This window comes from Notothenia rossii (genome assembly GCF_949606895.1).
Source record: "Notothenia rossii genome assembly, chromosome: 7".
Lineage (NCBI taxonomy): Eukaryota > Metazoa > Chordata > Actinopteri > Perciformes > Nototheniidae > Notothenia > Notothenia rossii.
Genome location: NC_136905.1, coordinates 16546112 through 16560267, shown reverse-complemented (window position 1 = coordinate 16560267; position 14156 = coordinate 16546112). Strand labels below are relative to the sequence as shown.

At 39.1% G+C, this 14156-nt stretch overlaps 1 protein-coding gene across 1 annotated transcript; it reads left to right on the top strand.

The window, feature by feature from the left end:
* The first annotated feature begins 2902 nt into the window (after positions 1 to 2902).
* Positions 2903 to 13497, top strand: m6pr (mannose-6-phosphate receptor (cation dependent)). Its single transcript, XM_079693427.1, has 7 exons — positions 2903 to 3280; positions 3951 to 4123; positions 4319 to 4482; positions 4676 to 4785; positions 5114 to 5244; positions 5339 to 5465; positions 11733 to 13497. Exons 1-7 carry the CDS (start codon positions 3275 to 3277, stop codon positions 11853 to 11855), a joined length of 834 nt encoding a protein of 277 aa, XP_079549553.1. The 5' UTR covers positions 2903 to 3274; the 3' UTR covers positions 11856 to 13497.
* Positions 13498 to 14156: the final 659 nt, after the last annotated feature.

The following is a 14156-nucleotide window of genomic DNA, read 5'->3' as shown; positions in this document are numbered from 1 at the left end:
ATGGAGAACATGTTGTATTGACTTTAAAGAGCAAACACACTAAGGAATGTTTATCATCTTTAATCTTATCCGCTTTTTTAAAAGTTGAATGAGTTGCAGGGAAATCAATCAGATCAAACTCCTTCCGGGTTAAAGGTTGTTTTGTATTCAAATACATGATCATAGTTTGAAACGTTTAGGCACAGACTATAGACAACAAGATACTTCTTCCAATGTTTAGATGCTGCACATTAAACAGTAAATGACACTTGGGTCCAGACTGAAATATCTCAAAGTCCATTCATTTGATTGGCCTGGAGTTGTGTACAGAGATTGATAGTCAGAGAACACTGCTGACTAGTTATCCCAGGGCCGGCTCTAGACAATTTGCAGCCCTAGGCGAGATTTGAGCTGGCGCCCCAGCCAGAGAATCGTACAATAGAAAAGATAAAGATCAATAGAGTATCCAAGGAATACACAATAGAATGTGGGGTGAACGTCACATCCTCTTGGGGGGTCCGGGGGTATGCCCCCCGAGATTTTAAAATTTCAAAGCAAAATGCTTCAATCTGGTGCACTTTGATCAGCATTACTACTAGATCTAGGGATACAACTCTAAACACCCATATGCAAAAGATCGGTTTACATTTTATTAATCAAATAAGTATGTGAACATAACGAATCACCTACCATAGCCAATAACAAATAAATGTAACTTATTTTATTTTTGTTGTTCTTTATCTTATTTGACCATTAACATTTATTTACTCGTGCATATTTCTTAATCTCTCCAGTTTAAAACTATATTTTTGGTTTACTGTCCTATAGTATACTTTGAAATTATTTCAAACCTGTTCATCCCAATAATTATAAAGGAGTGCCTTGGAAATATTTGTTCATATAAATTGTGATCAAACCGTTTGAGAACCGCTGAGATAAAATGACTAAATCTAAACAGTCCTTTACCTCACTGAGCCTCTCAGTCTGACTGGAGAGGACTCTCCCTCCACATTATTGTAGAAACATCTTCTTCTTATATCCGTTAGAGCAGCTAGCACCAGATTATAATAACAACAGCGCCGGTACCGGGCGGTGCACTCCCTCTCTCCCTCGCTCACTCGCACTTTGCCTGTGAGCTGCAGGCGCCTGATAAGCCAACATCCCCCACAAATACTTGTGTTCCCCCCGAGAAATATTAATAGCGTTGTTAAAGGTGGGGTAGGTAGTTTGTGAAACCGGCTCGAGATACACTTTATGTTATATTCCATGGAATGCTCTTAACATCCCGATGGCAATGAATATCTTAAAGGTGACCTATCATGCTAAATGCACTTTTGTACGTCTTTTATACATGAATATGTGTCCCGGGTGTTCCAGGGAACTCACCAAGTGTCAGAAAACACACCCCTCTCTATTTTTCCTCCATACCCAAATCTCTTAAAAAGGGGCTGCAACGGATCTGATACAGACTGATCCAGATCTGTACACTTCTATGACGTCACAGAAGTGGCGCTACGGCTATTGGACCAACTCCACCAATCAGGAGGAGACAGCCACGGACATTGCCGTTCGAAAGCGCTGGAGACGCTGTAGTACATATGCCAGGCCTGTAGATGGTGCTGTTCTCACAGAATCAGCCCATGAAAAGACAGTGTTAAATTGAGCGAAATGATGAATGTCTAAAATGCATGATCTGTTTGGTAATTTGAAAAATAAAAAGTATAAATATGCCTTATTTAGGTATGGTCCTACACTGTATTATTCAAATATAGCATGATAGGTCCACTTTAAGTGCTTTGACAAAAAATCCATAAAAAAATGTCATCTGTGGAAGCCGACTGTAAAAAGCACGACCAATCATTTTAGCCGGCCTGGCTAAAATAACTGGATGGCCTACCTGCCTGTCAGCCTTCAATCTGTGCACAAACTTATCTCGTGCCCTTATTGGTCGTGTGCGCGTTCGTGTGTGTTGGAGGAGGGGCTCTGTAAGGAAGTGGCAGATTTTTTCCGGCTGTGTATTTTCAAATTTTCAAAATTACCTACCCCACCTTTAATTTCTTACCCGTTCCTCTATTTTATCTCACTTTTGTGTATAGTGCTGGATTATTTTGGATGTATTCAATTAGTAGCTATATTAGTATAAAACATAGTATATATAGTATTATATATTCAGTAGGTAGGTAGGTAGGTAGGTAAGATAGATAGAAAATGTTTGACCGTTGGTGCTCATCCTAATTTTCGGCCTTGATGTAACAATATTCATAATTAAGTCAATGTAACACCCTTTTCACCCCGGTTACACTTTTTATTTGCCTTGTACGATGGGCGCTGTAAGTGATGAAAATGGGGGACGTTGGCTTATCTGGCGCCCGCAGCTCACAGCCAAAGGGCGAGTAGCGTGGGAGCGTGCACCGGTACCGGTGCTGTTGTTATTAGAATCTGGTGCTAGCTGCTCTAGCTGATAACTACACCTCAGTGAGGTAAAGGACTCTCTCAGTGTTTAGATAGTTAACTTTAGTCTAAGTTATCTCAGTGGGTCTCAAACACATATTTCCAAGGCTCTCCTTTATAATTATTGGGATAAAAAGGTTTGAAATCATTCCAACGTATACTATAGGACAGTAAACCAAAGATATCGTTTAAAACTGGAGAGATAAAATCTCGCTTAGTGCAGCAAATTGTCTAGAGCCGGCCCTGGATAGATAGATATGCTATTTTGGAATTAATTGAATTTTCAAGTCGCTTAATGGCTTCCATAATCTGGAGATGCAATGTATTACATGATGGTTAAATATTTGCAGTAGTTTGGCTTTGTGCAGCGTCGACTAATACAATGCTATGATGTACAGACATCATGCGATGCTTATCTCTTCCCGTTCCCAGCTCTGTGTGTCTGTCTGCTGTCAGCTGATGCGGGTGTGAGCAGGAATCAGCCGCAGCTCATTGGTCGCGCTTCATTTGCACGGTCACATGTGCGCCTGTGTTTAGTTTCACTTCCGCACTACTGCTGTGTGTACCTCGTTAGCCTCTTGGATGCCCTTCTTTCACACATTTTTGAGAAAAAGCGCGTTTAATATCGAGGAAAGAAAAAGCGTGCAGCTAAACACGTTACTTTTAGATGTGATGAGTTCATGCATATTTACTTTATTCTTTTCTGCGTAGCAACACAGCAGCTTTATTAAGTGAACCAGGAAGCGACGTTAGCGAGAGGAAGCTCATCAACGTTGGCTACATGTTTAAACAAAGCTGTAACTAACAAAGAAGCTGTGCCCGCTTGTTTACAATAGAAGAAGTCATGAAGGTAGGTGCACTATGTAGCCACTGTAACACTTTGTTTATTTTCGGAGGCATCTTTGTAACGGACTGTGTTTCCTCTGGAAAGTGTTTGCCTCATGCGCACATCAACAGACATTTTGCATGCACATGACGTTATCTAAAATATGTCGATTTACAACCTAATTACCCAATTACACGATCAGTTTATAATTTTCCTATGCTACAGGGCGTTTTTGTCCAGGATTAAACAACAATTTCTTCCGTGTTGGTTTTTTGTCCAGGAAACAAATAAATGACCATGCCAACCAAGTAGTTCAGTCTGTATAAAGCCGTGTAACATGGCTATTTTAATTTCCCAGAACCCACGATAATATATTCAAATAGTTTGTACTATTAAACAAACAGTGTAAACATTAGTCAAATATAAGGTATGACAAATACGTGCAGTATACTTTTGCAAATGTAATTGAAGAATAACTTGCAATGTTTCATCTGATTCTTAAAAGGTTGCCTATCAATCTTCTGTCGATTGACTAAATAAACTGCTATTTATAGTATAATGTTACTGTGTTATAGTATAAAGCATGGCAACATATGGTCGAGTTTCCATTTTTTCAGATTTTATATTATCTAAAGCTTATTTCAAATGAATAATAACAAATGTCAATCATTTCTCTCATGTGGACATCTGCCAGGTGGTGTACAGTCACGATGGAGGGCCCTTCCTGGTGTGGACCCTGGTGGTTCAGCTGGTGCTCCGTGGCAGTGGGGTCTACGCCACTAACGGCACAAAGAACTGTAAACTGTTAACAGAGTCTGCCTCAGAACGGGAAGTCCTCAATCGAATAGAGCCACTCGCCCATAAAAAGTAAGAAGTGACTCAACTGTAAAACGACACATTAAGCAACATCAATATGACTTTTTTTTATTTGTTGGATTGCCTGTAATCAATCAAACATTTAACTTCTTAAATATACAAACCAATCATGTTAGAAACATTTGGACTGATTAATCCGTTTGAGATGTTATTAATTGTTTATTAAATGTTTTCTCATGTTGACAGCTTTACAGCAGTGACCAATAATGGAAGTGAGAGTTACACATATGTGTTCCAGTTGTGCGGGGACGCGGGGGGGATTCAAGGAGCTGGAGTTGTTCAGTTCGAAACCAAGAAGATGAAAGCGACAGTGATTGGCATGTATAATGCAACACAGGTCATTGGAGGAAGTAAGTCCCAAAACATAATAATTACACCCTTATTTATCCTGACTGTGTAAATGTTAACCATTTGTGAATTGGAAGGTTGGACAATTGCATATGACCAAAAATGCTTAAGATTTGTTTACTCATGGGATAAACCATATTTCTCTGGGTGATTTAGGTCTGCATTCTCTGTTTTGACACTTTGCTGCCATTGCAGGTGACTGGGTGATATTGTTCTACAGAAATGGTGAAAGCTATGATGGCCACTGCTCCAAGGAAATGAGAAAAGCCATGATCATGATCTCTTGTAACAGGGGAATAAGTTCGGTAAAAAAAATGCAAATTTGTACATCACCAGACATGTGAGAAATGCTTTGCACTATGTTTAAAACACAAATGCCGGGATCGGGGTGGCTATTTATTAGATATCCATTGGATACATGATCAAGGAGAACATAAACACATACTCCACACAGACTTATAAATTATGCTATGGCACAGTGTTTTACAACTGCTGCAGTACCCTTTGTTTTCACAGCGCTACCAATTGGTCTGAAAATTGCCTAATGTTAGCTCCATTTCTCTTCTTTTTTTTTTATTGTGTGAGACCTATAGACTATTTACCTTTGTGTGTCTTTTACCATCTCACACCCAGGACCAGATGAAGGTGGCGCTGGAAGTCAGGCAGAGGAAGGAGGACTGTTTCTACCTGTTTGAGCTGGACTCCAGTGCAGTGTGCCCCCCTCTTGAGTCCCACCTCAGCACTGGCTCCATAATACTCATCATGTGCGTAAATACACTCTGTAATGACACAAAACCCTTATGTCAAAGCATGTAATATTATGAATGAATAATAATTATAGGCCCTCTCTTCTTCCAGTGGTTTCTGTCTTCTTTCTGTGTATCTCCTCGGAGGATTTCTCTACCAGCGACTGATTGTTGGAGCCAAAGGAATGGAGCAATTCCCAAATTATGCTTTTTGGCTGGAGGTTGGCAATATGACAGCGGTAAGCCTACTATGATTGATACATAACGTCATTAAAGGGAAAGTTTGCCACCTTTTTATGGGGAGTTTGAAGTCAATTGAAGCAACACATTTCTTACTGTGTGTTATATTGACTGAGAGAATATTTATGTGCCTACATGTCCCAGAATGCATTGCGTTCAGGTATCCTTTGCCTCTACAGCTTTGCAGGCTATATCCTTGTCTAACAACTAATGCAGACATGGACGTATAATCCAGCTAGAATACATTTGGCTGAATATCCTAGTCACCCAAAACACTGTTAAATATATCCTTGTCTATAACATCCTTTGCACATTCATCTGTCAGTAACATAGCCAATCTGCATTGCAAGGGGAAATGGTTATATTTCAAAGCGGCCTAAAGTGCATTCATGCTCCCTTTCTGGACGGAGACAGAGACAAGAAATCCAAACTGAAATAGCATGCAGTTCTTCCTTGCGTCCAACTACGTAGCATTCATGTCAAATGACGTACTTGCAGTTGCAAACGTGGATTTCCCAATAAATTAAGCATGTTGAGAAACGTGTTTCTTCAATCGACTTCATTTACCCTCACTGTAAGGGAAACTTCTGTAGCAATGGAGAGTCAGGACTCTGATGCCCCTTTCAGCGCCGGCTCGGAGCTAGAGCCTGAAAATTACCGTTTTTTCCTGTTCACACCGCAGCGGCGCCGCCTCTTAGCTCTGGAATCCGGTTCACTTCCAGCTCCAAAAAATTGTCGGCCTCGAGGCAAGAGCTTCGGAGCTAAGAGGCGGCGCCGCTTACGTCTCTCTTACGTCGAGGCGTGCAGGAAACTAAACCCACCTCCCCTGAACATGGGTCGACTGAAGAGTCTCGTCATGCCTGCCTACAAGCAGTCGCGCTGAGTAAAGTAACTAGAAGGCAACCACACACTTATAAAAAAAAAACACACTTTATAAAGTCAGGCAACACTAACCAGGCTTCGTGTGATTCTATTTATTTGTACCTTACTTTGATCACCCGTTCACTGTTATTGATCATTGTGGAGAGCAGGCAGACGTTTTGTTTTTTATTATAGCAGCTATTGGATGGAATCCATACATGGGCTGCACAGGTTGAAAAGTTATAAGGTTGGAGAAGTCGTTATTTAATTTAATCTGGCTTTGCTTTAAAAGCAACCCGATCATCGACCCGACGCAGTCCCCCGTTGTTGTTGTTGTTGTTGTTGTTGTGAGCGCCGTTGGGGAGCAAATCAGCGATGTAAACGGTGACGTCATGACGCAGCAGCGGCTGCACCATCCCGGCTCTGAGTGGTGTGAACAGAGCGGGAGCAGAAAAGGGAAACCGGAGCTGAACCAGAAAAGCTCTAGCTCGGAGCTAGAAAGGGAAAAGCGCTGGTCTGAAAGCCGCAAGAGAGACACGAGGAGAGTTGGAGCTTTGATCGGCCGGAGAGTTGACAAGACAGGTGGTGTGTCACGAGTTGACACAGCGGTTGCCAAACCAATTCTGAAGAACTCTTTCTGTAGCTCAAGGCTTTAACTAGTTCGGAGTGTAATAATCAACATTCTTCATCAGTGAGAGTAAACATTATGGACCCTGAATCTAACTAGAGCTCTCGTCCATAGAAAAGAATGTGTGCCAGGGAACCTTCGTCTCTGAACAGTGAACTACCTCATGGCGGCTTGTGCTCTGCCATAGACTGGCAACAACAATGCGCCCAAACTGCTCCTCCTTAACAGCTATACCCAAGGCCGTAGACCTATGCCATGAGAAAGGAGACAGTGAGAGGAGAAAATTATGAACTGTGTCAAAGGTTGAATACCTAGGCAAATTATTCCCTAACAGTTCCTCTCTTTTTATCAATTTTGATAACCTAAACAACCTATTCTAATAATAATTTGTTCAATACCCTAATAAATAAGGTTCTTCAGAAAGGGTGTAAGCATTCTACACAATGTTACAAATAATCACATTAATAAAACATTTCAGATTGAAACAGTCAATCACAATCATAAAAATGATCTCATCAGTGTTTGGAGCATCTTTTCAAAAGCACGATAATGGACATAGGGTTATAATCACATATAATCACAGATACATAATAACATAAACATTTTAAAACAAATACCTTTTATCATTTATTCATTTATTCATTAGTTAATTTCCTTTTCTACTAAATCGACTAGCTTGCAGCTCAAATATTTACTTGAAGGCAAACATTTAGTCAAGGCGTCAATAAATCAGGATCATGAGAGATCGAACTATGGTTTAAGAGATTCCCACTGGTGAGCTAATCAATCTGTAATCTGCAAAATTGCAGTGTCAACTATTTAGGATTATATTTACGTTTATCTTCATTAAGTTTAAATCAAGAGACTATGGCATGATAACAGAATTACATTACTTGAACTATCAATCATTATGTCATTTCAAAATCTGAAGGGAAATCTTAAACAATTCTCAAAATGTTTAACAATCTGAAAAGGAAAAGTTAGGCAAATATTCAAAGACTTTTGTAAAAACCTGGAAAGGAAGGATTAAACATTCCTAAAACTTTGATTCATACATTTGTAAATGCTACAACTGATCTGTACCAAACTAACTCAATTAATGATACTTATTAGCCATACTTACCTGAACATCTACTTATGGTTCTTCTGTGTTTATCTAATGTTGAATTTAGAATATCAATTTATTTAAATTATACTTCTCTAATGAGAGGATCAAATATGCTACATAATTGTTAAATGAAATATTATAAATATTTGTTTTGGGCCAAAACTGAAATTAATCCAGTTCTCGAAACATCATTTTAGGTCTGTCTGTGCATTAAAGAGTAGTGTTGTTAAGCCTGATTGCTGGACAATTAAGGATATTAACATCATCTGTAATAATAGTAGAAATACCTTATTATTCAATACCTTATCTGAGAATATTTATTTATTTATTTTGTTTAGTGCGAAAGTGTAATCTGATCTGACAAAATATATTTATCACCACTATTCAAAACATGTCTGGTCATTGCAAATATCAAAACATAATCTTAATTGTACATCTGTAAACATCTGGTCATTCAATTCAAATGTTATCTTTGTACGAGAGCTGGAAGAACATGTCCTCCCGACTCGTTCTCCTCCTCTCTTTATGACACTGAGTGTCTGGTGTGTAAAGGCATCCTGATACTGTAGATTAGCACTAAGGTGCTGATTGGCTCAAACTCTTCTTCATCAGAGCGCCATATTTCAACCCCCCCCAATTGCTCTGCTTTTGTGTGGCTCATTCAGTGAGCCCTGTATGATCCCCCAGTGAAACGGAGGCTCATCTGCCTGCATTCCTTCTGCTATCTGCTTGAGAGCAGTGCAACTGCGTATTCCATGTGGCGCATCCAGGTGTCCCCCCCCAATGGGAGAGGTTAAGAAGACATCTGCTCCTCCAAGAAACATGGAACCTTGTATTATAGAAGCCTCTGAAACCCTCGCTCGTCCTGCAGGGTTGTCTGCTAGAACCCACCGAGCAGAAAGATGAAGAGAAGCATCCCCTCTTAGCAGAAAGGTGAAGAGAAATCCTCTCACAGCAGAAAGGTGAAGAGAAGAGTCCCCTCTCATCTTGAACGACCTCACGCTTCCTTGCACGTGGCTGGGGGTGCTCTCTGCAGCCGGAGAGTTTGACCCTCTCTCTCTGACCCTTGGCCTTGAGAGCTGTCCTAGTTATTGGGTTAATTGGATGTTTTTCTGAGTGAAGACAACTCAAAGTAATGGATTAGCACATTATCATTTAATTACAAAAATAGGATAGGCCCCTCAGATTGCTTTGGGAGCCTTCCTGACAAATGCACATGCATAAATGTAAGGTTTGTGTTAGTCATTTAACATGCAAAAATCATATACTCATCAGTCCATAGCAGAGAAATGTTATTTTAAGTTAAAGGTGAGCTAGTCCCTGTGGATACAACCCCTTCTCAATGATTCTAAATGTTATATTAATTCACCATTTACCGTTTGATAAAAGATTAGTTTATCAGAAATACATTTACTCTTCCATAAAACATAGGTTTGAGAAATAAATTACCCAATATAAAATAAATTACTCAATACCATTTACTCTTCCCTCCCTTTTCTTACATATGTTACATATGAAATAATAACTTAGGAGTCTATTTAAGCATGGTATAGTTTACAATCTATTAATCAAGAAGACTCAGTATCACCTGTGAGCAGCTTACAAAAACTATTGTGAGAAACATATTATGCAGGAAATTGATACATTTGTTGAAGAACAAAGCATATCTGATTTGGGAGGTAAAGCTTAATTCTCTTAACATCTGACGTATTACTGATGGCATAGCATGAATGATATTGGGTGTCTGATGGTGTCATTACTGAAAATGTTAAACAAAATCAAAACCTTACATTTGAAAACAGGTTTGCAGTCCTCCACTTAAGGTGACGTTATCATTGGAAACAATACAAGCTAATTGTTTTGATGTAGAATCTATCAATTGAATCATTAGAGCAGACCAGAATGGTTGTATTGTAGCCTGAGTTTCGTGCAGCTTTTAGTTTTACCAGGTGGAAACCTCGTCTATATAATGTGAATACATGTAGAACTAGACAGTAATGGCGCATTCACACTGCGGCGCGGAGCTCGCTTTAAGCGTGCCGAGCCGTGCGAGGCCCGTTTTTGTGTTGCGCTTCCACCTGGCCTAGTTTTGGCCCGGGGCTACTTTTTCACCTTTTGTCTGGCCCGACTAAATCGTGGTTCTATCGAGGCCAACAACCGGGCGGAATATGCTAAACTAGTGACGACTGCTGATTGGTCAGAGAGAATCGTCACAATTCTCGCGCGACTTAATCCCTAGTGTCGCATATATTAATGGACGCTTGCAGCATTTTTGAAAACAGTGAACCTTGCAGCATTTTTGAAAACAGTGAACCTAAGAAGAAAAAACCACATACCAAGAAGCAAGGACACGATGGCTTCCACATCCTCCATTGTTGTTGTGTGTTTTGTGAGTTGTGTCGCATTGAAGACGACGTCAAGGCAGTTGTATGCAGCGTCGCTCCGCCCACCAAAAAGCCGATCGCCCCGCCACTGCGTTACTATAGTAACTACCCCAGTTCCTAAACTGTAATGTGAGCGCAGCATTAAAGTGAGCCGGGCCTAATAAGGCCTAACCAAACCGAGCGAGGCCCGCAGTGTAAATGCGCCATAAGACGCCCCTGACATTAGGCCTATTTGAAACAATAGTAGGGGCTTTTACCAGCTCGCCAACATACAGGCAGCCTCTGCGTTGCAGTATGAATGGCCTTAAAAAACAACCCACCCTGCGGTAACGAGATTCATGTATCTGAACCAAATACCCTAAGTGAAGCCGTTAGTCTCATCTGACTGACCCAAGGGTTGGTGCTGGTGTGACAGGGAGGCTCCCAAGTGTTTAAAGCAGATGTCATGCTTTCAGCTCATGGCTCGGTGGGGGGGAGCAGACCCATGTGAGACAGTATCAACGGTTGTAATGTTCAGTTTGAGGAGGGTCATTCTCTCTGGGAGCAGGAAATGGTGTCCATTCTCGGACCAAACCATTAATGTCATGTAGAGCAGCCATAGCATCCCTTTGACTGCACTCAGCCGGACTGTATCAGGGCAGAACTGGGTGGCTTTTAGTGAAGCCGTCCAATGCCATAGACAAAATGGAACCACGTACTAACAAAAGGGACACAAGGTCATCAATGTCTCTCTTTACCTTTGGCCTAATTGTAAAACAAATTTGTGGAAAAAATGTGGAACACTAATCCATCATCATGTGAAATTTAGAGTTAATTTAAATAATTATTTATGGGTTGAAGTCAAATGAACATTAACATTAGAACTAAAGTCAGTCAAAATTGGACGTGCACGGACAGAATCTACTCAATACACAATTTTCCCAGCTCTGTAATGAAAAGGATAACAAGATTAGGTACGGGAGTGTTAAAACACTATTCTATCAGAGATTAGAGGACGCGTCTAATGTTGTGAACAAAATTATCAAGTCAAAGTTATTTTATTTATTTGATCTTATGTACCACATTTAATTTAATAATTAATCTTGAATTACTAATAACTCTAAAGAAGGCAACAATTTACAATGTGGATAAGGTGAATACTTATCCAAAGTGTGTGTGTGTGTGTGTTTTTGAAAATTTAGAATTTTGAAAATCCAGATAAAATGTGGCCAATGTTCCCTTTTTAAAAGATCAGGCTCATGTGACTTATTTTGTTTTAATTCATAAACTTTACCCCCCCATACAGGATGGTTGTGACTTTGTGTGCCGGTCAGGAAATCGTGAGGAAGCCCCCGCTTACAGAGGAGTGGCAACGGGGCCTTTAGAAGAGGAGCCAGAGGAGCGAGACGACTACTTACTGCCTATGTGACCTCCATATGTCAGGAATGGGACAGACATGTTCACTATGTGACACGGCATACTTTTTCTCAAGTTTCAGGTTGTTGGTAGACACAAGTCTTGTTTTATCTTGTGCTGGTTTAGGTTAGCACCTGTCAACACTTTGCTTGTATTCCAAACCTGTGCCTAAGGCAACTACTGTGTGATCTGCTTGTCACTTAGGAGGGCATGTTACTCATTGGGCGGACATATATGTCTGCTCTTACTTCCCCATGCATTTAATTCAGCTGTTTGCTGTCAAACAAATGAATGATTCATCCAAGATTACAAGTGACAATAAAGATTGACTCTTCAATGGAAATTTGGCACAAAAGGGTGAAGTTAAGAAGTCGGGTTTCTGATTCGAGCTCAATGACATATTGATAATCTTTTCCCACTTAGCTAATGATTGTTGTTCGAAGTTGGTGCAGGTTGCAGCAAGCTGTTTTTTCTGCGTCATGGTTCTGCACTGACAGGTGCCGGTTACAAAACACAAGTGCTTTTGCTTGTGTCATTTGGCTTTAATCAGTTTGTTTTTGTGTTTTAAAAGTAATATGAGAATGCAAATGTTTAATGTTTAGTTCTGTTACTATGCTCACACCCTTGCTTAAGAGGTAGAAATCACTGCAGAAACCATAGCTTGATAGAATTTGAGTTTTAGTTTGGCATTTTCTTTTCTTACACATTTTGGCGAAAATATTCCACATCACTGCTAATGTGTACCTAACATGTTCAGTATTTCCAGCTTTCTGACTGACATCTAGGCTAACTAACATCTTCCATTTTGATCAGAAAGGTCAACATTTAGTTAAGTTGATGTGTTAAACTTACAAGTTTGGTGTTTGAAGCAATGCATCCTGCTAATTTATCAGTGAATTGTATCTCAAATCACTTTTGTAGGCTTGTTAATGCTACTACACAGCGATGGATATTTGGAAGGATATGAATTCTGCTTTTCATAATGTATGATTTGAAAAAAGTATGGTTTATATCTACTTGTATTTTCATAGTAATATAACATTTGCGGCAAAGGAACAATATTCATACTCGCAAGATATTTAACTAGGAAACGTATGTTTGGTTAACGGCAAATGCACAAACACTAACAACGACAACAATATTTTAGGACGATAGATCTGCAATGTAAGCATTTTCTATACACCTTTATTCAAGTTTTTATTTTTTATGGTTGTAAAAATGTTACAGCTCTGAGGATAAAATGATAGGTTAGTTATGTCGAAATTATGTTAAAGTTTCATTTGTGAATTAACTTACTATATTATTGTGAATGAGTGAGAGGACTTACGTTTGTTTGTTTGTTGGATTTTGTTTATTTTTCATAATTTGCTTTTTTTGTTTATTAGCCTTTTGTTTTGCTTAGTTTGGTGAAGTCTGGTTGAAATGGTCACTCCTGTGGATGTAGTGAAATTACCAACCTCAAGATTAACATAAAGCTGTTTTGGTTCAAGCATGATTTCAAACCACCAAGCTTTCTGTTTGTTTCTTAATTTCACCAAAAAGGAAAGTAGCTTATGTGTGCCCCTTGTAGTGGTGAAGTAAGTACACACCCAAGTGCACTCACCTCTGGAGATGTAATGAATGTAAAATGTTTTAATAAAAACATTTCATGCAGAGATCTTTTTTTATTAGTTTATATTTTAATGGACCTCGTGTTTAAGTTTTTAATTGCTAAAGTTGAGTAGCGTTTTGATTACAGATCTTCTTTTGGCAGATGTTTTGGTGAACACCATATTGCGAGAATTGTTTGGTTTGGGTATTATTTTGGGAAAATCCTCATGGAAGTATTTTAACCTTCACAGTCTATGATTATAAGTAACTAAGAACATTTACTCAAGTATTGTACTTAGGTACTTTTTAGGCATATTTGTACTTTACTTGAGTATTTCCATTTAATTTTACTTTATACTTTTACTCCACCACATTTCAGGCAAATATTGAACTTTTCAGTACACAGTTATTTTTTACTTTATAAATATGCTAATATGCTAATAGTATATATCTACACAGCAATTTAAAAATCTAAATTTGGTCCACATCAAAAAGTGTAATGCTCTTACAAGTATAAAAGCAGGATAATATAATAATCAGTATAATAAGAAACTTTGTAAAGATCCATTCTGCATAAAGAGTACTTTTATATTTGATGCTTAAAGTACATTTAGCTCATAATGTTGTACTTCATTTTATTCTTAGATGGGACATTGTGCATAATGACTACTTTTACTTGTAAATTGTTTATGCTAATACCTTTGTACTTCTTAAGTAAAGCATC

Excerpts from the sequence above, each read along its gene's own strand:
- m6pr (XM_079693427.1), top strand. Across the intron at positions 5,245-5,338 it reads GGCTCCATAATACTCATCAT|TGGTTTCTGTCTTCTTTCTG; the intron begins GTGCGTAAATAC and ends CTCTTCTTCCAG. Across the intron at positions 5,466-11,732 it reads AGGTTGGCAATATGACAGCG|GATGGTTGTGACTTTGTGTG; the intron begins GTAAGCCTACTA and ends CCCCCCATACAG.